The following is a 22,988-nucleotide window of genomic DNA, read 5'->3' on the forward strand; positions in this document are numbered from 1 at the left end:
GAGAGCGAGATTCAAATTTGAGAGAACATACGTATTCCAAAAATAGTGGTGGAGAGTATAGTTTCGTTCAGCTGTGTGGTACATTGTGTGCAGTTTACACACAGCTACAAAGTTGGGTTTACTTTATTTGTTACTCAATTGGTTCCTTTAACATACAACTAAATTACTTGATCTCCTTAGTTTCCTTGGCGTTCTGCAGTGATTCCGTAATGAAAAGTTTAGCCAGCGATTGCGAACAGAATTGTGCAATATGCTGGGCATGCGTATTGATCTGACCCGAAGTAATGGTGGCCGTTAACCTGGCCGGCACCGGCATGGGACGGAACTGCTTGATGACCTCCTCTTCGGGCACCGTTGGCTCGCCCTTCGAGGTGCGCACAGCATTCTCCGCGGCCAGCTTGGCCAGAGCACGGTGCTTTTCCTAAAATCATGAAAAACAATTATTAAATCTATTGTATTTGTGTAATAGTAAATCCAGCACTCACCGTGTCCTGCTTGAAAACCACCTGCTGATACTTATTGTAGCGCACGGCTTCCTGGTAGAGTTCATCCACACGCTCAATGAGGCTACGCATATGATTCTCCAGCACGGATGCAGTACCCAAATCCAGGAAGTTGTGACCCTTATCCTCGGGCAACAGTTCGTTCAGTTCGCTCATCATAATGTTCGTGAGCGGTGAGTTCTTGATGACAATGGGAATCTCGGCAAAAAGACTCTCATAGCCCACTTTCAAGGTGCGGAATGCCTCAGGCGTAAAGTCGCCATCCTTGTACATCTGTATGGCCTGCGGTGTGAGGCGATAGGCCTTCAGGCACAAGAAGCCACGAGATGATTTCTGGGTGTCGTAGACAACGACCACAGACTCCTCGATGCTGGTCTGATAGTGATATTGGGATTCCAGCAGTGCCATCGACAGGCTGTTGCCCACATCGGAGCTCTGATACCAGCCCACATGCAAGTGATCGACATTGACGCGACGCAGACGACGCATCACCGTAAGCTGGTACATCTCCTCGTCCATGTTCTCGTCTCCGCTCTTGGGGAATGGGAAGCAGTTGGTAATCTCCAGGCACTTGTCAACAACCAGGCCGAGCAGGGCGCCCTGGGCCAAGTCCATGTTGCTAGATTCCTCATGGCAGTGCTTCACCATCTTCATGACGGCCTAAAAAGAGAATATTCATGTTTAACTATCATAGCAAACATAAGTGTGATTCTTATACATGACATTTGTCAGCGTTCTCTCTCGCGCTCTCTCACAATTTGCACGCACTCACCCACACACACACACACACATGCAAAGCAAGTTGTAGGCACAGCGCGTGGCATTTAATAGCATTTTAATGTTGCATTTATTTTAATTGCACTTGTGCTTATCTCATTGCAGTTTGTTAATAACTTACCAAACCGTCGCATTGTACATAATTGATGGTATTATCCGAATCCTCGGTACGAGCATGACGACCACTGCGGTTTGCCATTTTGACAACGAAGACGACAAGAAAGAGAAAAGACGTGAAGTTGGCCGCACATGTACGCGGACACCGCCAACACTTAACGTTTATCAACACTTGACGCTTGCAATGCAAATTTACAGCACTGTACGATATCAGCTGTTGTTGTGTGCCGACTGCGATAACAAAATAATACAAGAAGTGTTTGTTTCTCTTTTTTGTTTATCTCAGTAAATTTAACTAAATGTAGTTGCTGACTTTGACAGAATTTGGAAAGAAACGAGAGTGTACTGATACCGAGTTGTTAGTCGAACAACGCAACGCTGACTGGCAAATAAGACAAGAACAACAAAAACAGCAACAATGTCCAATTGGCGTGAACTATTTCCAACCAAATTAACTTTCATAATTTTCCTGCTGTACATGTCATTGTTTATTGGACAAGGTAACTTGACTATTATCTACAAGGATCGACAGCTAATTTCTTACAATTATTTCACAGGCATATTTGTCACAGCATCACAGGAATCTAATAATTCGTATAGTTATAATACGGTGACCGTTGTGCTGCTCACCGAAATCCTTAAGCTAATTGTCTCCGCTTGCCTCTACTGCAGGGAGTAAGTACCAAAGGTCACTTGGGAAACAACTTGTTAATTAATTAACGAATTCCAATTGCAGAAACAATCTACGCTCGCTGCTCCACGATGTGCACAAAGATCGCAAGGTGCTAGCGCTTTATATGGTGCCTGCATTTCTTTATTGCCTCTACAATAATCTCGCGTTTGTGAATCTCGCCACCTTCGATCCGACCACATATTATCTGCTACTGCAGCTGCGTGTCGTTGTCACCGGCGTCCTCTTTCAAATCATCTTCAAGAAGTATCTGTCGCGTCGCCAATGGATCTCACTTTTGCTGCTGACGCTCGGTTGCATGCTGAAGCAGGTAGACTTGAATAGCTTCTACAGCGATGCGAATGACGATAGCGAAGCTGCAGCACTTCAAGCAGGTGGCGGCGACACTGCGGCTGCCACAACTAAAGCTGTGGCCAAAAATATGACCGGCTTTGATTTTAGTATCAGTGCGGTGTTCATCTTGGCGCAGACGATCTTTTCATGCTTAGCGGGTGTCTACAATGAGTACCTGCTAAAGGACAAAGGCGCTGATGTCAATATCTTTGTGCAGAACGTGTTTATGTATCTGGATTCGATTGTCTGCAATGCAGTTATACTGTTATTCCGTGGAGAACTTTTCAATGCATTTAGTGGCCACAATTTGGGAAGCATTATGCGCTTCAGTGTGATCATTATAATTGTGAACAATGCGGCCATTGGTATTGTGACGAGTTTCTTTCTAAAGTACATGAACTCGATTCTCAAAACATTCGCCAGCGCCTTGGAACTCCTTTTCACGGCTGTGCTCTGCTATTTCCTGTTCGCCATACCCATCTATATGAATACGGCGCTAGCAATTGCCGTAGTCTCGTATGCCATATATTTGTATACGCAGAGTCCGGTTGTGAATCTGGGCAAAGTACGTCCGCTGACGCAACTGAGTGAGGCTACAACGAATCCCAAGGAGAGAGAAGACAAGCGAAAGCTCTTGGATGAGCAGCAGGATGAGACGGACTTAGAGATGGATAATATAGTTTAACAATAACGCAATCTTCTCATAGTGTAAATAGGTCGCTACTGAATAGTCACTGCCCTTTGTAAGTGTTGCAGTGCAGTCACTGCCTTTTTCTAGAGTGTTGCAGTGCAGCAAAGTGCCTAAACATTTGTTTTAAACGAAAAGCGAGCGTGCAATCTTTGTATGTATGAGCATATGTGTATGTGTATATAGCGTTTCCGTTTTAGATAATAATTCAACATGTACTACATAAATAAACATAACACACTTTCAAAAATTGACTTTCGGTAAGGAACAAAGGCTTTTATTTTACAAATGAATATTAGTAATGTGGTGGGGATTTAAGCGCTTGCAATGCAATTTCCTCATGATGCTTATGATAATCTGCACATTCTGACAAATGCTCCTCCATTTCCTCTTCCAGCAAACGATGTGTTGCATTATATTTGCAAATTGCAAGTGGAGGTCCTTTGTAATTGCGCGCGCATTTTATTATGTGCCCAGGCATTTTATACAGCACAATGCGATGCTCCTTGTTGTAAGGACAGGTGCCATATTGAAATTCGTCCATTTTAAATACTGCAATTAAGTATAATTAATACGATTCTGTATTACAAATCTGAATGATTCCATTTACACCTACAAGCTTTAAAAGTACCGCTACTTTAAAAATTTCGTTCTAGAGATGATTTGTAGTATCTGCCTTAACGATATTTTCACATGCTTCTTTGATTTACAATACAGTCGTATCGATATTTTGTGAAATATCAGTAACATAATATCGTGATGAGTGATGCGCCCAGTAGATCGTGCGATTAGATGCATGCCCAAACCAAATATAAATTAATTAATTCTACAATTTAAAATTCAAAATTGTATTTTTAAAATAAATCGTTCTCTATTATATGCGCTTAAATTAGTTTGCGTAATTACAGGTACTCGATATCATGAATCATCATCATCGCTAATCGATACTCTTCGAATGTTGAAAATAATCCAGCAGTATTGCCTCCCGCCCGACCCCTCGCTTCATTCATTCATTGAAAAGTTATCGTACTGTTCGGACGTCACTTTTGTTTCGACGCAAAACAAACGACAAAAAAACTTTAATTGCAAATAGTGAAAAAAATTTAATTTTCATTGTGAACAAAAAGCAAAATGGCTCGTACTAAGCAAACAGCTCGTAAATCAACTGGAGGCAAGGCTCCACGCAAACAATTGGCCACTAAGGCGGCCCGCAAATCTGCCCCCTCCACTGGCGGTGTGAAGAAACCTCATCGCTATCGCCCTGGTACCGTGGCACTGAGAGAAATTCGTCGCTACCAAAAATCTACTGAATTGCTCATCCGCAAGCTGCCGTTCCAGCGTTTGGTGCGTGAAATCGCTCAGGATTTCAAGACCGATTTGCGTTTCCAGTCTGCCGCCATTGGCGCATTGCAGGTAAGCCCAACAACAACATTGCTATGAGAATATCTTGGCGGGAATGTTGTGGGGAAAATTGGTGGGAATTATTATCTTTTGTAAATTGTCAATTTCGTCATGTAATGTAAAATGATTCTAATTATAGGAAGCATCTGAGGCCTATTTGGTCGGTCTTTTCGAGGATACAAATTTGTGCGCCATCCATGCCAAGCGTGTCACCATCATGCCCAAGGATATTCAGTTGGCCAGACGTATCCGTGGTGAACGCGCCTAAACAACGTCGTGTCCGCCATCTTTAATTAGCAAAGCAGCAGCAGCAAACGGCCCAACAACAACAACGGAGACGACAACAAAACCTGCGCAGTCGACATCCGCGACGTTAAGCGCAGCTGCTGCGGCCGCTTAGTCTTAAGTTTCATAAGATTTATTATACTTTTATCTACTTAAAATATAAGTACAAAAAAAAGAAAAAATCAAATACTATGCGAATTTTGTGCGTGTAATAAAAATAGATTTTTGCTTTGTGTAAAACTTTTTGCTCTAAAACAGAAAGCATTTATATTTATTAGTTGAACAGCGCAACGCTGACTGGCAAATAAAATTAATTCAATAAAAACAGCAGGAACGTCCAATTGCCGTGAACTGTTTCCAGCCAAATTGACTTATAATTTTCCTCATCCCAAGGATAGAGAAGACAAGCGAAAGCTCTTGGATGAGCAGCAGGTTGAGACGGACTTGGAAATGGATAATATAGTTTAACAATAAATAGGTCGCTACTTAATAGTCACTGCCCTTTGTAAGTGTTGCAGTGCAGTCACTGCCTTTTTCTAGAGAGTGTTGCAGTGCAGTAAAGTGTCTAAACATTTATTTTAAACGAAAAGCGAGCGTTCCATCTTTGTATGTAGTAACATACATACATATGTTGTATGTGTATGTTTTAATAGCGTTTCCGTAAATAAACATAACTTTCAAAAATTGACTTTCGGTAAGGAACAAAGGTTTTATTTTACTCAAATGAAAATTAGTAATATAGTGGGGATTTACGCGTTTGCAATGCAATTTCCGCTCATGATCCTTATGATAATCTGCACATTTTGAGAAAAGCTCCTCCATTTCCTTTTCCAGCAAACGATGAATTACATTATATTTGCAAATTGCAAGTGGAGAACCTTTGTAATTGCGCGCGCATTTAATTATGTGCCCAGGCATCTTATATAGCAAAAGGCGATGCTCCTTGTTATAAGGACAGGTGCCATATTGACATTTGTTCATTTTAAATACTGCAATTAAGTATGATTAATACGATTCTGTATTACAAATCTGAATGATTCCATTTACATCTACAAGCTTTTAAGGGACCGCTACTTCAAAAATCTCGTTCTAGAGTTGATTGGTAGTATTTGCTGTGACGATATTTTCACGTGCTTCTTCGATTTACAATATGGTCGTATCGATATTTTGTGAAATATCAGTAACATAGTATCGAGATGAGTGACATAAATTAATCAATTCTATAATTTAAAATGCAAAATTGTATTCTCAAAATAAATCGTTCTCCATTATATGCGCTTAAATTAGTTTGCGTAATTGCAAGTACTCGATATCATGAAAATGTAAATGCATTATCGGTAATCGATACTCTTCGTATGGTGAAAATAATCCAGCAGTATTGCCTCCCCCCGACCCCGCGCTTCATTCATTCATTGAAAAGTTATCGTACAGTTCGGACGTCACTTTTATCTCAACGCAACAAAAAAAAACTTTAATTGCAAATAGTGAAAAAATTTAATTTTCATTGTGAACAAAAAGTAAAATGGCTCGTACCAAGCAAACAGCTCGTAAATCAACTGGAGGCAAGGCTCCGCGTAAACAATTGGCCACTAAGGCGGCCCGCAAATCTGCCCCCTCCACTGGAGGTGTGAAGAAACCTCATCGCTATCGCCCTGGTACAGTGGCTCTGAGAGAAATTCGTCGCTACCAAAAGTCTACTGAATTGCTCATCCGCAAGCTGCCGTTCCAGCGTTTGGTGCGTGAAATCGCTCAGGATTTCAAGACCGATTTGCGTTTCCAGTCTGCCGCCATTGGCGCATTGCAGGTAAGCCCAACAACAACATTGCTATGAGAATATCTTGGCGGGAATGTTGTGGGAAAATTGGTGGGAATTATTATCTTTTGTATATTGTCAATTTCGTCATATAATGTAAAATGATTCTAATTATAGGAAGCATCTGAGGCCTATTTGGTCGGTCTTTTCGAGGATACAAATTTGTGCGCCATCCATGCCAAGCGTGTCACCATCATGCCCAAGGATATTCAGTTGGCCAGACGTATCCGTGGCGAACGCGCCTAAACAGCGATGTATCCGCCATCTTTAATTAGCAAAGCAGCAGACAGCCCAACAACAACAGCGGCAGCGACAACGAAGATGACAACAAAACCTGCGCAGTCGACATCCGCATCGTTAAGCGCAGCTGCTGCGGCCGCTTAGTCTTAAGTTTCATAAGATTTATTATACTTTTATCTACTTAAAATATAAGTACAAAAAAAAAAAGAAAAAATCAAATACTATGCGAATTTTGTGCGTGTAATAAAAATACATTTTTGTTTTGTGTAAAACTTTTTGCTCTAAAACAAAGCAGTTTTTATTTCTTTTTATTTTGTTGGGTGTGATTGATGTAGGTTTGTTTTAGGGGTTGATTTTTGTTATTATTCCAGTTAATAGCAAATGCGATTTGATTTATTTAAAAACAATTGTATCGAGCATAGCTCCTAAGCATTGTACAATGTTGTTCTGCATAACCTTATCTACTTTCTCCTCCAAGTGTCGCTTCGGGTCCTGTTTACCCACATTCTTAATCGCCAGCTGCTCGGGCGTCATTTTTTCCTCGTCCTCGAGTGACTGCAATAATGGAAAAGGAAAATGAGAAATTGTTAATGAATTAGTATAATAATGTGGCGAGTATTAAGGGTGAAAAAATTGCGTCGCTAGGATTAACGCCTTTGGGTATTTAATTTAAGATCCATTATGTACATATATATGTAGTCTCGAGTGTGTAATTATATTAAGTATGATTTAATTGTGATTTTTGACTTTAAAACGATTGTTTAAATATAAATCACAGCTTAGGATCTCCATAGGAATATTCCCTTTGTATGGCATAGGTCTGCTTAACCGTAGTCTATTATATTATTATTTCTTCTTATTCCAAAGGGATGTCAGGGTTAAACCCAAGGCCACACAATATTTTATGACTCATTCGTAGTTCCCGGAACTAGTTCAATTTCTAAAATGCATTCTATATGTAAATATGATCCGTATTGCTAGCTGCTAGCGTTGCCATTCCATTTATTTGGTTACAGCACAACGTTGCCACTTTTTTTTTTTTTTTAAATAGTTTATAGGCAATACTTGAAATACATGTCTATGCAGTAATTTTAAGATTTACTCTTGGGAAGTAACTAACAAATCATTTAAAAATTTCATTAATATTTTAATGTGATATTCAAAACTAACACTGTAAAATAGATATTCCATAACTATGCGTTTATCTTTCAATTTAAAGTTCTCAAATGAAATAATTATTTTTTCTTCTCTATATTATATAGGTTTTTAGAATCTTACTAAGCTGAATATAGAGCAATATTGTTAATCTTTTGCCTAAAATATATTTATTTAATTATTTAATTCCCTATATTCTAAATTATTTCTAATCTGATGGAATATTTGCCAAATTACTTTAATATTCCCTATGCGTTTAATTGAGGTGTTTAAGCTTACCTTGTTGTAGTTCTTGGCCAAATCGAGCATCTCGGCCACTGTGTCCTCGTTGATGGAGCAGTGCTCGTTGTAGTCGGCCAGTGTCAAGCCATCCTTCCACGATTTCTTGTGCAAATTTAGCAGCATCTTCTGCTCCAGTTCATTCTTGCGATAATTAATGCTGATGGAGTAGTAGTGACGATTCAGGCCATGGATAAGTGCCTGCACCGATGGTTTTTGCAAATGTCCCAGATTCGAGGTGGTCTGACGCGGCTCCTGGCCGAGCACCAGCATGTTAGGATTGATTAGACGGAAGGCATCAATGACCACCTTGCCCTTGACCGACTGTATGGGATCCACGACAACGGCAACGGCGCGTTCGGACAATGCTTCAAAGGATTGTTGCGTATTAATATCGACGCCTGACAACCAGCAACCGAAACCAGGATGCGAATGGTACCAGCCGACGACCATTTCGGGGCGACCCGTCTGCTTAAGCATATCCAACATCTTGGCCTGAAACACGGGATCCACGGCTTCCACAGAGACTCCTGTGCCTGTTTGTGGCATAGCAAATACATCGATCACCTGGACCGTGTAATCATCGACGAATTCTCCCAGCATGAGACCCATGACCTCCATAGGCACGCCAGCACGTCCGTGCTTCAGCATCTTGAGAAGGGCCAGCGAGGAAATATATACCTGTTCGGCTGTGTCCACAACGGGGGCATCTGTTGGTGGTGCGGCCTGAGGCATTGAGCCGCCAAGACGTAGCAAACGATCCATATTTCAACTGCCGAGTGCACAAATTAAACGTTAGTTAAAACGCTAATTGTTCAAAGCATCTGATCACTTACCTTATTAGTATGTAAACGACGTGTGTTTGGAGCAAGTTTTTACTTAATTTTATCTTGAATTTTGCTGGCAGCAACAACTAACACAAAGCAGTTTCTTGCTCTTGCTTTTTTTTTGACAGTCAGCGTCGGCAAAGTGCAAGTAATACTTGTGTTATCGATAACAAGCCAGATTTCAACACTGCTAAATAAAAACAGCTGTGTGGTGTTAAAGTGTGGCCAACCATAGACTGCACAATGTTTACGATAACAGTTGTGCATTGCGCGATGCTATCGATATTAGGTCTTTTGGTCAATACGTCGCGCAATTCGCGGTGAATGTTGTTTTAAATGTGTTTTAAAAGAACGCGCTAAAAATGCAACACATCTTAAGCTAAAAGTTGCAATGCGTTACGCTAGACCGACTCCCAGTTATTGGGTGTGAGACGACTTTTTGGCCTACCTTTAAAATTATAAATACCATGTGAAGCAAACGGTGCTTGTTGCTGCTGCAATGAGGCCGACCGGCTAAACACGGTGAGTACAACAAAAACAATTGTTTGGCAATTTAATTGCACTGCTGCTGCCTTTCACCTAACGCCCGCCTATTTTCATTCAAATGCCACTAATTCCCAGCCCTATGAACAATCATTTAAAATGCCAGGTCGTCAAGTCAAAGGTGGCGGCTCCCTCTCTCTATTCTCCCTCCTCCCCTCTTGTTTTTGCCGCCGCCGATCAGTCTGTTACTCCATTTTTGGTCTCGCTTGCACTTAAGAAGGTGAAGCGCGGCCATAATAAAAGTTTTTCCATCTTCAACAAACATTTTCCGTTTGCCATCAACAGCAGCAGCAAAAAGCAAACAGCGCGTCAAACCGTCGCAGCTTTTCAGTTGCAGTTTGTCGTTCGCCCCACGCGCTTGTATAGCGTACTTTAAGCACGCCGACAGTTTTTTAATTAGTTTAATTATCAACGTTATTTTTGCGTCGCGTCAACTCGTGTAATATTCGCAAATTCAGCCTGAAAAGGGGTAACTAAAAATATATTAAACACATATTCATGCACAGGTTGAACAAAGTACTTCTACTTTAGTATATTCGTTTCAAGCAATTCGCTGTCAATGTTATTATACTCTTATCAGCACGCAGTCAAAATTGTTGTTGCTTGATAATAATAACGACAACAACACGGGGGCTGTGTAAACACTTTCCGCAAGAGGGCGTATTAGAAACAGTTATGTTCAAAGATCTCGATAACAATTACTCATTATCGTCGAATGCCATCACGTTGCTCTCGATAACACGATGGACTAACGTTGACCTTGTCGTCGAGTTCAAAGAAATGCGTTTAAAAGCATTTTGCAGTTATCGTCATAAAATCTCGTTAAAAACGTGGCAAAACACAAAAGCCGAAACAAGTAGATGAAGCAATACTTTCGCATAGGCGACTAGCTGCTACCCTGTTAATTGGAATTTATGTGAATATTATTTCGGAAATACATACATTTTTAAAAACAACTTGTATGTTTTTCAATTCTTTTCTAGAAAAAGTGTTTTATGAACCCAGTTTGTTATTATAATTTTGTTTATATTTAATTAAATTGCTTTTTACAATGTGTATTTAACTCAATCCTACACTATACATTTTTATATGCTGTCTTGTGATCGTTTTTAATTATTTAGCAACTTTTGCTGAGGGTTAATCTTTTACATACATTTACTTTGATATATCATGCCCGCCACCAAATGTTTAACCAAGTTGATAGACCCGTTTCATGCAACTACAGGGTATTGAGACAAATTACATGCGGCAACTAAAGCTGTACAATTTGTACATATGCCCAAATCCATTTGTGTGTACAAAACAAAAATAAAAACACGTTTGTTCAGCTGTGAAATTGACCTTTTATAGCCTAAACTAAACTCAACTGTATTTTTCTTGGCTTGTCGTCCGTCCATAAGCAAAAGCGGAAATACTTTACAATGATAGCTTAAGAAATGCTGCAAGTCTTGAAGCCAAAACAAAACAAAAAAAAAAAATGAAGATAATCAGGCCCTTGGCAGAGCCCACTTAATGGAGAGTTGAACGTCGTTTTCTTTAGTAATTTTCTTCAATTTGTTGGGTCGAAAGTAATTTGTGTCTTCATTTCACTAATTTGCCGACTACTCATCGATTATGTGGCCAGTGAAAACGTTAAGAACTTATCACAACATGCACCAGTTTGTCGATCTTCAAAAGCGCTTTATCATCACATTTTTTTTTCCACCTGAACTCGAAATGTGAGATAAACAGCGTGCATCTGTTGAAGTATGCGAATGGTTAATTATATACATATACACAATTATCGTGTTGAAAATCAAAAGTGATTAAAATGTGATTTCATTTCGTTCGAGTTTTCCTCTCATTGAAGTCGAATATCAAATAGCTGTCAAATTTCTCATCAGAAATATGAGTTACTTTAAATTCGTACTGCTTTCATATTTTGGAATTCGGTTTCCATGTGACCTTTTCGTCTGAAAAGCCTTTAATTATAAAATTGAGTATGTTTGGAAGTAAAGTTGGGATTTGTTTTTAGAAATGTTGTCACAATTTTTTATTACCACAGTGTTGTCTTCTTAAATGTCAGTCCTCGAGAATATATAATTATATATAATAATATATAATTTATAATAGTATCAATATTACTTTCTTAAAAAGTATGTCTACTATAATATCGAGTATGTTAGGAATTTAGATCTTTTTGAATAGTAATAATTTTTAATTAATTTAAGGATATTTATTTCATTGTTAAAATCATGTTTGGCCCTGAAGATGTTTATAACCCTAGCCATATTATAATTTCACTGTTTCTCAAGATTGTTCACTTTTACAAGTGAATTCTTTTGAATTCCAAAGTTTTCTATGAATTTCCAATCAAATAATAGATACACTTAGAAACATATAAGGTAAATATAACAAATAACAATTATTCAAATGAATTGCAAGTATTCGCAGACTCTCTAGGCTAATTGGTAGCAATCAGACTAGTTTCACCAATTAAAGAAAATACTCAAGAGAACTAGATACATATGCTTAAGAGTAGTTGCAACACAGAGAGTAGTTGTTGTTGTTGTGGGGGTGTTGGTTACAATTGGAGATGTGTGCACAGCTGCGTTTTAGGCTTTAACCAAGTCTTGCCAATGGGGTTTACGCAACTAGAACACTGCAGCCGAGTTAACGAGACACGCAGCTATTCATAACCAAAAGCCGCAGAAATATTGTGAATATCTTTTCAAACAAAATTTCATAACAACAACGTGCGACATGCAATCGACTTTAGTTTCACTTTTCATTGTGGAAAAATGCAGTGGCAAAGCGAAGAGGAGTTGTCAAGAGGGGAACGCTAAGATGTAGCTCATTAATTGTTTAGCTGAAGAAAGTTTTTAATTATTTGGTGGAGCGGCGAGCGTTTAAGATAATGAAGCTTTTAAGTCGTGCATTCATTTGAAAAATTGCTCAATTTTTTCATTTGTTTGTTGCAGTTGCTGTTGCTGTTGAAAGTGCAACAGACAATCGCAAATTTACAGGCAACAAATGATTGAATTGCATTAATTTGCATTTGATATTTTCACTTTCCACAGCTCGACAGCAGCAACAGCAGCGCCAGCGATGACGTCCTTGTTGCCAATGGATACGTCATCAAAGGAACGGAAGACGGAGCAGCTGGAGTTGGAGATGGAGCTAGAGGGCAAACTGGAGTCAAAGAGCCCACATGCAACACCCACACGCATACCACATCCCACCCCAACCTCAACCAGTGATGGGAATGGCGATGGCGGCCGCTCGGAGCATATTGTTCCACTGCGCCGTTCCGCCTCCATGCGCTTGCGCGGCACAAAATCATCGACACCACAATCGTTGTCGTGCCTTCCTGCCGGTGCTTTCAGTCCGCGCGCCAAGCTCGTCGAGAGCAGCTCACCATCGTCGCTAAGGTCTGCCTCAGTCGGCACCCATTCGGAACGTCGCTTAACGCGTAATCGCAGCTGGTGCAATTTAGGCCAACACAACACAACGTTGAAATCCTTGCAGGATACGTCGACATCGACATCGACAGCGATATCGACAGCAGGGGAGCTTGCATTATGCAGCGACACACAGTGCCTGGAAATAAGAGAGAGACAACAACAGCAGGAATCTGAGTTTAATCACGGCCTGGACATGTCCGCCTCCAAGTCGCGTAATATGGTAAGTTATAGCTTTGTTTCTTTGGCTTTGCCTGGCATACATTTTATACTTGTATCGATTTTTATTATTCCGCCCGCAGCGCAGTTTAGCAATTGCTGCTGCTTCGACTGACTGACCTACGTAACTTAAAAAAGAAAACCTCCCCCCTGAAAGCAGACGTAACACACGTCATGTCAATATCATGTCCACTTTCATTATGAAACGCCAAACGCCAACCTCACCCCTTTGTGGGACTCTTGTCAACCCCAGCCATCCTCTCATTGCTCGTTTTTTTTATTACAATTCCCGCAATTTTACATACCCTAAATGACAGTGGAAAATTCCGTTTAAGTTAAGCTTAAGTTCTTACTTTGCCTAATCTAGATTTCTTTATTTATTACCATGTATGCAAGATTATCCTAGCAAGCAGTGGAAAATTCCGGTGTGGTTGAAGTCAGGGAGAGGTTCCAAGTTTCTGTCATTGCTTAATGTTTCAAAAATACGTTGAAGGAGTTGTCCCTCATACTCAACATATTTATATTAGGAAACTTTGGTGTTAAAATTCCTGGTTATGTAATATTACGCTAATAATCAATCGAAATTCAAGCCAAGAAAATGTCCCAATTACATTTTATATTTCTTACAGTCATTGTTCGGTTATAATTACAGTTTCATATATCCTTAATAACATATCCAAACTAAGCTGGGCCTAAGTACTACAATATATACTATTAAAACGAACTGTCATTGCTCCCATTATAATTGCTAACCGTAGTAGAACTATAAGTAAGACAAAAGCTGTAAAGGGAGCTAAAGCCCACTCAAGTAGGGAAAAGGGAATTGTTTATATACACTTCAATTTCAGTATTCAGTTTTCGAGTTTGTTAATACTTTATTTAGCTTATGGAGTTTAATAAACTCTAGCTATCCTACAAATTTCACAGCAATTAAGTAATAAATTACAGAGTTATACAACAAACTGTAATCAGCAATAAATTAAAGGGCGGCACTTCAAGTTGCACTGCTTGCACGAAGTGTAACCATACACTGCTTGCATAAGCAGTGTTACTAAAATTCAAATATGTTTTTGTAGAGTATACCGCAGTCGAGTTTACTTGCTATCCTCTGCATAATTAATGTGTAGCATATGTATGCAGCTTACAGCGCTCTCCTTTATTTCCGCTAAAAGTTGACTTGCCTCGTTTGTCGTAGGGACATGTAATTTTCTATTATTACTTGCAATTCAATAGAAATTTAAAAATAAAACAACTTAATTGATCTCATTGAATATTCAACTACTTTTATCATGTGTGCCGTATACGTCAAACTTTTCCATTGTTTCCTCCGTTGAAACACAATTTTATATGCAAAAGATTTCAGATACGACGGACGACGAGTCTTACACTTTTGTGGAAGTAAACGCCAAGTGTTTTGTTAAGTATGGGAAAGTGAATGCTCGACTTGCTCTTTCTCTTCTCAGCTTGTAAACAGAGCAAAGTTTGCATAATCTCTCGTGGGCAACAACAAAAACGACAAGAACAACGAAGTACTCTAACCGTAGTCATTCACTTTGCAGCTGTTTCAATTCCATTTGTATGGAACATGCGTTTTGTTCCATGCCCAAAGTGTACACAGCATGCCGAACAGCTGACGAGGGCCACAACAAGGAAATGCAAGTGGGCAAATCGCAGCTTTTGCAAATATTGACAAGAAAGGGAACTAGAAAAGCAAATACACTAGCAAGTAGCACCCCCACACAAACACAAACACACACATACACAACCTCACAACATACAAGCGTGCGCTCTTTCTCTTTCTCTTCTTATGCTTATGGCAGCGCTCTCACACACTTGCTGTCATTTTGTAGGGTTGCTGGTGTTGTTTTCTTGGCTGCTTCTTTTTGGGCATCTTCTTCATTTCGCTCTTTCGCTCCATTGCGATTTGCGTTTCAGTTGATTTTTTATGCTCAACGTGAACGCGTGCAAAAGCTCTTTGTTATTGTTTGGAACTTTAATTAAGCAAAACTTGGGCTTTCGTGTGAATGAGCATTACTCAAGGTATATAACGAATACATGCACATGCATAGTATCTGTGTGTAACGCATTCTAAAATTGTAGGCAATGGCAATAGCTTTGAGACTTTGAGGCTTGTGCTTGTGGCTTGTTTTAACGTGCTTTTTAAATGGTAATTATCCCATGCTGGCCTTTATTTAGCCGCAATTGTAGTTCGTTGGCCCTTTTACAACGCTTATGCATAAATAAAATATAATTATTGACATGTTGTGCATTCAACTGAACCGAATACAATTGTTGTGAATTATTAACAGACCAACAGAGGGAAGTGCAAAAAATGTTGAAAAATTAATAATAATAAAGCGGCAATTAGTGCTTATAAAATATATTTAAAGAAAAGCTGGAAATCGAACGGCAAAGTGTGTAAAGTTAACAATAAAAGAAAGTTAGCCAATGTTTAATTAAAGATAAATACATATAATTATTTGGAAATAATTGAAACTATTTTACAAATAGTACAGGAAATGATTTGTTAATTTGAAGCGAATCAATGCAAATCAATTAAATCAACAATTAAGGAAAATACTTCGTAACTTCATACCACTAATAACTAAAATACTTTCCTATTTAAAAGCGATGAATATCGATTAATTATTTGATAGGTATAATTGCAGTTTATTATATACCAGAAAGCTATTTATGAAATATCTTAACTTTAAATTTTGATACTTTGTGATGTTGGAATCTCTTTATTTTTTATTAATTGGAGAAAAACGATTATGAACTTTAATTAGTTTCAAATATCATGCAAAAAGTATGTTATTTATAATTTTGTTTAAAGATTTATTTATTTTTAAAATTTATTGTATCCGTTCGTTATAGCGAGGCTTGACTGTTAGACCGCACATAGTGTGCCATAATAACAAATTGTTTTTTCCTTCAGTGACCCTGAAAAGTAGGCAAAATATATTGAAATGCTTGCCAAAAAAAAAGCGGCCTGCAATAGGACATCTGGGGAAAAGTCTTGGCAGTGGTCCAACTAGGTTTTAATGGCCACAGCGTTGCAACTGCAACAGCAAAGTGGAAGGCAGCTCACACCTGGGGGGCAATAAGTACTCATAGTACAGGTAGCACTCAAATCAAAGCTATCGATTTTTCTTAAGTGATATTTGTGGCCCAAGTAAGACTGGGCTAATGGCTGCGACGTGACTGTAGAGCGGGGACTTTCAATTGTTTATTAAGTTAACGCAATTGCTACACACACAGTTAACTGCGGACTTGTTGGTCTCGAGTAACAATCATGTTGTACAGCAGAAGATAGACTTACTTGGAGATAGTCGTAACTCTCTTTTTTTATACTTTTGCTCAGTTGTCTTCTCGTGCGTAAAATGTTTAAAGCCATGAAATGCCATGAAGTATTCTCAGTATTCTTCTGCCGCAGCTGTTGAACAATTAAAAATAGGGCAAGAAACTCATTACACGTATGATTATGAAATATGCATGAGGAACGTGCTGAGCGCACCTTCTAAAGCCCTCAACTCTAGGCTTTTTTTCCTCCCCACTCTGCTTCTAACCTGATTTGCAGCAAAATATTCGCTAAAAGTGCTGACAATACTATCACCCACTATAATCAATGACGAGCTGGTCAATGACTGTCCCATCTCGAGAGTGGAACAACACTCTCTTGTGTCCACACATAGTTCTTCTACTACTAATAGTACTATTCTTATAGTGTATTCTAAATCAATTTCCATTTGGGTCACTCACAAATTGCCAGACAAGCGTTTGTTTCTCTTTTTTTTTTGTTTCTTTCTTTGAAATGACAACTGAAACTCTTTTTCTGTGTGGTCTCATAATAGTTTTAAGTGCTTGAAGAGCTATTTTTGAATATGACCTTTTTGGGAACAAATTAAATAAGCTAAATTTAAAGTGAAAATATTAAGATCGTTAAAAGAAAGCCATTAGGTTAAGGATAATTATATTTAATTCTGATTTTTCTAACTTTAGTTTGAAAAATTGGGTTTCTATTTTACAATGTTGAAATTGGTCAAAGTATTCAAAGATGTTAAGCGTAGATCAACCAAAAACACTTAGAAACAAAATGTTAAATATTAAGAACGGGAACGGAAGGAAGGAAAATTTGCATTTAAATTAAGCTAAAATTTTCAACCAACTCAACATATAAAATGTGTTGCAAATCATATTATGCGATTTAAACATTAATGTCAACAAAATATTGCTGAAAAAAGGGCTTAATAACAAAATTTTAAATATATAAATGATGGAAGTTAGGTCTTAATCTCGTTTATTATATTAAATAGAATATGCAATGACTCACTTTAAATTTAATACAATTGCACCAATCCAAGAAGATAATCATTATTTTTACTGCACTCCCATGATATATTTATTCTATTCTATTAATATTTCAATAAAATGATCGTAGAGTCGATCGTAACTCAAACCTGACCCATTTCCCAGTCCTTTGTGAAAAGGTGCTAAACTGCAAAAGATTCTGTAATTGGTGCAGAAAGTAACTCAGTTATGATTTGGTGGTCTAACCACGTAATAGAGGCTGCCCTCGGGAGGTTTTGCTTCCCCCCTTCTAGAGGGGAGGGTAATAGGCAGTTAATTGACCACAAAAATGCTGCTGTGGCTGCAAATCTGCGAGGGGCTGGCAAGCTGCGGGAGGGGGGGAAAGGTCCACAATGAAAGTCAGCAAACGCGCGCTGCGGTGTTCGAAATGTTTTGTAAATGTATAACAACAAATTGGTTTTCGGGGCGTTACGGTATTCGGTATTGTCTGATGTTGATGTTGTTCACTAGCCAGCCAGTCAGCTCCCTACAACTTGAGGCTCCCTGCCCTTCCCCTCTAACCCCTCTCCCTCTCTCTACTGCTAGACACCCTGTCACGAAACGATCTCTTTTGATATTTGTTGTGTGTTGTTTTTTGTTGTATTTTTATGTTTTTTTGGTTTTTTTGCAAACATTGCGAAGTATGCACGAGTGAGCAGCAAAGCAATTGAGAGATTTGGACGCAACAACCGCAGAGATTAGCAACAACAGCGAAAGCAAAAAATAAGAAAAAAAAGAAAGAAATTAAACAGTTAATCGCTTCGACTAAACATATTTCCATTTGCAGTCTTTGCAGCTAAACGGCGGCAGTGCTGAGACAACTGGCAAAACCAACTCGACGTCCACGTCCACGCCAAAGACACCCAAGACTCCATCGACGCCGGCATTGAGCGGCGGTGCTTCAGGAGTTCACAGCTGTGTGCGAGACTCGCACTGTGCTCGCTCCTCATCCTCCTCCAAGAGCCTGAGGAAACCGGAGGCCACAGCCACGAAGCTCTCGACGGTGCCGGAGACTAAGATATCGCCAAAGACGCCGCCAGTGACACCGGATTCGCCCAGCACCTATCTGGATGATGATCTAGACTCGATGTATTCATTCGCAACCACAACCTCGGGCCGCTCCACCATGTCCTGCGAGCATCCCTACGTGGCCAGGTGAGAGAGCAGTGCATGAAAAGGATTTGGTTAAAACAATTAGCAAATAGGAGGGCAAAATTCAAGACAATTTAATCTTCAATTAAAAAAGCCTGTTATACTTCATTGTACTATTTTACATTTATGATAGATCTGAATTTCATAAACCTAAAATAGTGCAGACAACTTTAAATAGTTACCCGCTATTCATTTACAAAAAAAAAACTCAAGAAAGAAAAATGAGATAAATTTGAATATTATACTTTATAATTTCTATTTACATATTGCAAATTATACAATTTCTATTACAATCAAAATTTTGATTTAAAAAGAAAGTCTTAAAGTATTAAGACTTATTCTAATAGCTTAAAAAGTCTTGAGAAAGTTAAGCTAAAATTTAAATTAAAATCTGCATTAATTTGTAGTCTTTCAGTTAGTTCAAAGTTAAATTAAATTGCTAAGAAACCCCTTTAACTGCCAATTAAAAATCATTCCAAATTCCTTCAGATATACATATGTAATATCAAAAATGAAAACTTTAACTAATCGTCTCAAATGTTGCAGAAACGGCACCACATTCAGTGGTCGCAAGATGAAGTACGTGGTGCACTGCTCCAACTATGCGGGTCAGGTGGGACCCGAGTACTTGACGCCAACGCAGCGGGCGCAGCGTCAGATACGCCGACTCAAGGAGCTGCTGTGCATTGCACGCCAGGATCTGGAAGCCAAGGATACGGAAATAATGCGACTCACCAGGGAGGTGGTCGAATTGCGACTGTTCAAGGCATCGCTGAGTTCGCCCGAAGAGCGTTCCGCCTCCTCGGATGCGGTGACAGTGCGTGAGGCAGAGCTGAAGACGTCACAGGATGTGTCGCCCATTGTGGACATGGTGGATGAGGCCAAGTGCAGTCCACGGCACCTGGTGCGACTTCAACAGCAACAACAACAGCAGCAGCATCAACAGTTGCAGGCAATGCAAATGTCGGCGGAGATGCAGAGTTCATATGCGGACTCGGGACACTTTGAGGATCTGACGACGTCGTCGGTACACTCAAAGGATTCGCAGACGCAGAGTGAAATGACACCCGAGGCGGCGGCCAGCAGCCTGGAGAACTACGAGCTGCAGCGACAGGAGCTCATTCGCATGTACGAGCAACGTATCGAGGAGCTGATACGGAGTCAGGACAGTGCGAGCAGCGACATGAAACGTTCCCACAATGACAAAGTTGAGGCGCTGCTGCAGAAGCTGGCCGAGTGCAACACACGATACTCGGACATTGTGCCGGACTATGAGCATGCCAAGCAGCGCATACGGGAGCTGGAGAAGCAGCTGGAGGATCTGCAGCGCAAGCTGATCGAGCACGAGGAGAAACAGAATAAGATGTACTTGCACATGTATCAACAGGGTCAGGAAGCGGAGCGCATTTCGCGTGCCGATCAGGTTACGTTCTCTTTTGGATTTATACTTTCACTTAGATCATTTTTAATTACCTTCGTTTCGTGTGTTGTTTTGCAGGCCTTGGAGCTGGCACAGCGTCAGCCGGACAGCAAGGTGTCCATCAATGAGCTGCTGCAGCAGCTGCAGAGCACACAGGATGAGCTGGAGAATATACGCGTAAGATTCTTCAATATATTTCTAATCCTATTTTCGGTTTTGTTTTGTGTGTTGCATTTTGTTGCATCGTGATTTTGTCGATCGGCTCATTCCACACAACCACAAAACGACTACAACAAAGCACACGTCAATCAATCAATCAAGCATTCAATCACATTCCTAATGTGTGTGTGTGTCTGTTTTGAACGTCTCATTTCAATTTGGCGCCTTTGCCTGACTTTTAAAGCTGCTGTTAATTGAGATGGACGTCGTCAAACAAAACAAAAACAAAAAAAACATAAAAATAATCAACATATTTTTCTAATAATACATAATTCAAACAATTTGCAATTCTCATTTTTAGCTCTAAGTAATCGTAACATAATTAATAACATTTATCTAATTAATTTAATAATTTTTACAACATTTACATTTACAATTTGTTGCAAACTGCATTCGATTACATTAAAAAGAAGCAACGTTTTGATTTCGAGTAAAATACACGAATTGTTTTCTGTTGTTTAATTGCTTGTTTCATTCCATTCCGTATCGTTTCGTTCCGTTTCCATTGCGCGTTAGCAATCAAAGTACAGTCACCACCGTAGCGGAGAGAGTTAATTAATTACATTATTATCTATACATGCATGTTGTAGAATTCTTTCTTGCATGTTCTTCTTCTATATAAATACTATTTTATATTTCTTTTTAATTTTCGAATTGATCAGCTGATTTATCTAGTGTTTTTCCTTATTGTTTTACTTACGATTTCGTTGGCAAATCTCTTTGAAATTCTTCCAATCAATCTATATATTTTATATATATATATATATCTACAACTATACAAATATATATATACATATATTCTTTTGTCGTATAACCAAACAACAAACCAACTATTTTTGTAGGCATCAGAGTGTAGAGTGAGGGAGTGCGGCAGTAATCACGCTCTCCTTACTGCAAAGGAGGCGATTTCTTTGTGGGTACTTGGCGCGCGTAAGGTTTGTAATATCCGTAAAACCCTCCCAACAAAAAACCAAAATCAAATTATTCAAATTGTATTTAACAAAGTTTTTCATTTATTTGCAACGACAAAACAAAAGATAACTACATTTTAACTTTTTTTTTCTATTAGTTTTACTTTTTTATTTGAATCATTGGCTATATCGAACATTTTGGACTTTCATCTATTCCCACAATCCCGAAAAACTATATATAAAGCATTTCATGTACATTCGCGCCATCATCATGTGGTTAAAGGGGGTGGGGCTGTGGGTTGGAACGTGTGAAATGGAACACGAATCACGTCGCAACGTGTGCCATTTCACTTTGTTGCGCAAGCTTCTTGTCGATATTCACTTCACTCTATCAATCGACAATTGTCGGTATTTTTAGTGGTAACTAGAGGTATGTTTTAATCTAAGATACTAAATACTAAACGTTGAATTTCGTTGCTCATGAGCAACTTACAATAGTAAAAACTCGTAAAAAGCTAAATATACCTAAGTAAAAAACATATAGCATGCGGTTCCATTTAAATACATAATTATATCCGTAGCAAACAACTTTTGCCCACAAACTCTAAATATACTCGTATATATTAAACATTTTCCCCATTAAATCTTCAGTGTTACATATACATAATTTAAATGTTCATATGTCATAAGCACCAATGAATCGATTTTATGTAAATACCATTACAAATTATTATATTTTTTATACCAGATCTAACCTCACTTTTGTTAAATTCTCAATCTATATGTTTACTAATCTCGTGCTCTTTCTTTTTGCACTCTTTCTCTCCTCTTTAATACTAACAAACATCCAAAAAAAATACATATATAGACGATATATCGTCGTTTATTGGAGGCCCAAAAGAATCGCACTCATGTCGATCCAGAAGTGACGTTGCAGTTCCTTAAAAGCGCTATTTTCTACTTTCTAACGGATAAGGAGAATTCCCAGGGCCATTTGCAGGCCATCGAGAGCATTCTGGAGTTCACCGACGACGAAAAACAAAAGATCAATCAAGCACGATCGCCAAAGTAAACAAAACAAAAAAAATATTAAGCGGATAAAGTTATCATCCATCTTTATTTATAGAACCAGCAAAATAATGTTTTATTTTTTAGTGTCGCTAAATTCATTGTTTTGTGTCTTGTTCAACTTAACGAATTTATTTTCAATTTTATTTTTTGTCAAAAATAATTTTGATAAATTGAGACGTACCCTAATTTTTGTTTTATGGCGACAAGAGCAACGAAGAGAAAGAAAGAAAAAAGAATGAAAGAAAGAAGAGAAAACCTTGTATAAATTTCATATATAAGCTGTGTATTAATTTAGCGAATTTTGTGTTAAGCAAATGAGTACGTCCTTTAAAAATGTAAAATGCGATACAAACATAAAAAAAACAAAAGACAATTTTATTTTAAAATAGTGTACATCCATTTTGATAGTCCTGATTGTCAGACTAAACTCAGGCATAAGCAAAAATCACATCTAGTTTTGATCGTGTTTCAGTGAAATTTTAATGATAAATAAATGCTAAAATACTAAATAGTTGATATTTTTATTTCGCTTAGCCATATAAAAGTTTTAGTTC

The 22,988-nt window shown here is 38.7% G+C and overlaps 5 protein-coding genes and 1 long non-coding RNA gene across 13 annotated transcripts; 3 read left to right on the plus strand and 3 right to left on the minus strand.

The window, feature by feature from the left end:
* Nucleotides 1-61: 61 nt before the first annotated feature.
* LOC117563268 (eukaryotic translation initiation factor 3 subunit H) lies at nt 62-1,545 on the minus strand. Its single transcript, XM_034241495.2, has 3 exons — nt 1,402-1,545; nt 486-1,163; nt 62-421 (listed from the first exon to the last, which is right to left on the minus strand). Exons 1-3 carry the CDS (start codon nt 1,477-1,479, stop codon nt 164-166), a joined length of 1,014 nt encoding a protein of 337 aa, XP_034097386.1. The 5' UTR covers nt 1,480-1,545; the 3' UTR covers nt 62-163.
* A 224-nt stretch (nt 1,546-1,769) lies between these two features.
* Nucleotides 1,770-3,366, plus strand: LOC117563266 (UDP-galactose transporter senju). The gene is made up of 3 exons (XM_034241493.2): nt 1,770-1,897; nt 1,955-2,072; nt 2,134-3,366. The coding sequence occupies exons 1-3, from the start codon at nt 1,816-1,818 to the stop codon at nt 3,104-3,106; spliced, it is 1,173 nt and encodes a 390-aa protein (XP_034097384.1). The 5' UTR covers nt 1,770-1,815; the 3' UTR covers nt 3,107-3,366.
* A 749-nt stretch (nt 3,367-4,115) lies between these two features.
* On the plus strand, nt 4,116-7,139 carry LOC117563274 (histone H3.3A). 3 transcript variants are annotated; one of them, XM_052003347.1, is made up of 3 exons: nt 4,117-4,343; nt 6,421-6,599; nt 6,726-7,139. In XM_052003347.1, exons 1-3 carry the CDS (start codon nt 4,241-4,243, stop codon nt 6,852-6,854), a joined length of 411 nt encoding a protein of 136 aa, XP_051859307.1. In that variant the 5' UTR covers nt 4,117-4,240; the 3' UTR covers nt 6,855-7,139. The 3 variants fall into 3 exon arrangements, with proteins under 3 accessions (XP_034097393.1, XP_051859307.1, XP_034097395.1); XM_034241502.2 differs by lacking the exons at nt 6,421-6,599; nt 6,726-7,139 and adding an exon at nt 4,650-5,013 and having other exon boundaries at nt 4,116-4,522; XM_034241504.2 differs by lacking the exon at nt 4,117-4,343 and having other exon boundaries at nt 6,196-6,599.
* LOC117563269 (26S proteasome non-ATPase regulatory subunit 14) lies at nt 7,101-9,286 on the minus strand. Its single transcript, XM_034241497.2, has 3 exons — nt 9,119-9,286; nt 8,283-9,054; nt 7,101-7,403 (listed from the first exon to the last, which is right to left on the minus strand). The coding sequence occupies exons 2-3, from the start codon at nt 9,045-9,047 to the stop codon at nt 7,242-7,244; spliced, it is 927 nt and encodes a 308-aa protein (XP_034097388.1). The 5' UTR covers nt 9,048-9,054; nt 9,119-9,286; the 3' UTR covers nt 7,101-7,241.
* Nucleotides 9,287-9,421: 135 nt separating this feature from the next.
* LOC117563263 (protein quick-to-court) lies at nt 9,422-22,943 on the plus strand. Of its 6 annotated transcripts, none has more exons than XM_034241487.2 (8): nt 9,422-9,631; nt 12,712-13,315; nt 18,449-18,816; nt 19,360-20,236; nt 20,312-20,410; nt 21,295-21,387; nt 22,232-22,431; nt 22,490-22,943. In XM_034241487.2, exons 2-8 carry the CDS (start codon nt 12,740-12,742, stop codon nt 22,671-22,673), a joined length of 2,397 nt encoding a protein of 798 aa, XP_034097378.1. In that variant the 5' UTR covers nt 9,422-9,631; nt 12,712-12,739; the 3' UTR covers nt 22,674-22,943. The 6 variants fall into 6 exon arrangements, with proteins under 6 accessions (XP_034097378.1, XP_034097377.1, XP_051859299.1 ...); XM_034241486.2 differs by lacking the exon at nt 9,422-9,631 and adding an exon at nt 9,989-10,121; XM_052003339.1 differs by lacking the exon at nt 9,422-9,631 and adding an exon at nt 11,947-12,036.
* LOC127565330 (uncharacterized) lies at nt 21,017-21,336 on the minus strand. Its single transcript, XR_007954688.1, has 3 exons — nt 21,280-21,336; nt 21,153-21,225; nt 21,017-21,066 (listed from the first exon to the last, which is right to left on the minus strand). It is a non-coding gene; the product is annotated as an uncharacterized LOC127565330 (long non-coding RNA).
* Nucleotides 22,944-22,988: the final 45 nt, after the last annotated feature.

The sequence above is a fragment of the Drosophila albomicans genome, chromosome 2L, assembly GCF_009650485.2.
Source record: "Drosophila albomicans strain 15112-1751.03 chromosome 2L, ASM965048v2, whole genome shotgun sequence".
NCBI lineage: Eukaryota > Metazoa > Arthropoda > Insecta > Diptera > Drosophilidae > Drosophila > Drosophila albomicans.

Bases quoted from the DNA above. Each gene is read 5' to 3' on its own strand.
- LOC117563269 (XM_034241497.2), bottom strand. From the start codon at position 9,047: ATGGATCGTTTGCTACGTCTTGGCGGCTCAATGCCTCAGGCCGCACCA. The intron at 7,404-8,282 runs GTAAGCTTAAAC...CCATTATTGCAG, and splicing joins TGGCCAAGAACTACAACAAG to TCACTCGAGGACGAGGAAAA.
- LOC117563274 (XM_034241502.2), top strand. From the start codon at position 4,241: ATGGCTCGTACTAAGCAAACAGCTCGTAAATCAACTGGAGGCAAGGCT. The intron at 4,523-4,649 runs GTAAGCCCAACA...TTCTAATTATAG, and splicing joins CCGCCATTGGCGCATTGCAG to GAAGCATCTGAGGCCTATTT.
- LOC117563268 (XM_034241495.2), bottom strand. From the start codon at position 1,479: ATGGCAAACCGCAGTGGTCGTCATGCTCGTACCGAGGATTCGGATAAT. The intron at 1,164-1,401 runs GTAAGTTATTAA...TTCTCTTTTTAG, and splicing joins ATGTACAATGCGACGGTTTG to GCCGTCATGAAGATGGTGAA. The intron at 422-485 runs GTGAGTGCTGGA...TCATGATTTTAG, and splicing joins TGGTTTTCAAGCAGGACACG to GAAAAGCACCGTGCTCTGGC.
- LOC117563263 (XM_034241487.2), top strand. From the start codon at position 12,740: ATGACGTCCTTGTTGCCAATGGATACGTCATCAAAGGAACGGAAGACG. The intron at 20,237-20,311 runs GTTACGTTCTCT...GTTGTTTTGCAG, and splicing joins GCATTTCGCGTGCCGATCAG to GCCTTGGAGCTGGCACAGCG. The intron at 22,432-22,489 runs GTAAACAAAACA...CTTTATTTATAG, and splicing joins AATCAAGCACGATCGCCAAA to AACCAGCAAAATAATGTTTT.
- LOC117563266 (XM_034241493.2), top strand. From the start codon at position 1,816: ATGTCCAATTGGCGTGAACTATTTCCAACCAAATTAACTTTCATAATT. The intron at 1,898-1,954 runs GTAACTTGACTA...ATTATTTCACAG, and splicing joins GTCATTGTTTATTGGACAAG to GCATATTTGTCACAGCATCA. The intron at 2,073-2,133 runs GTAAGTACCAAA...TTCCAATTGCAG, and splicing joins GCTTGCCTCTACTGCAGGGA to AAACAATCTACGCTCGCTGC.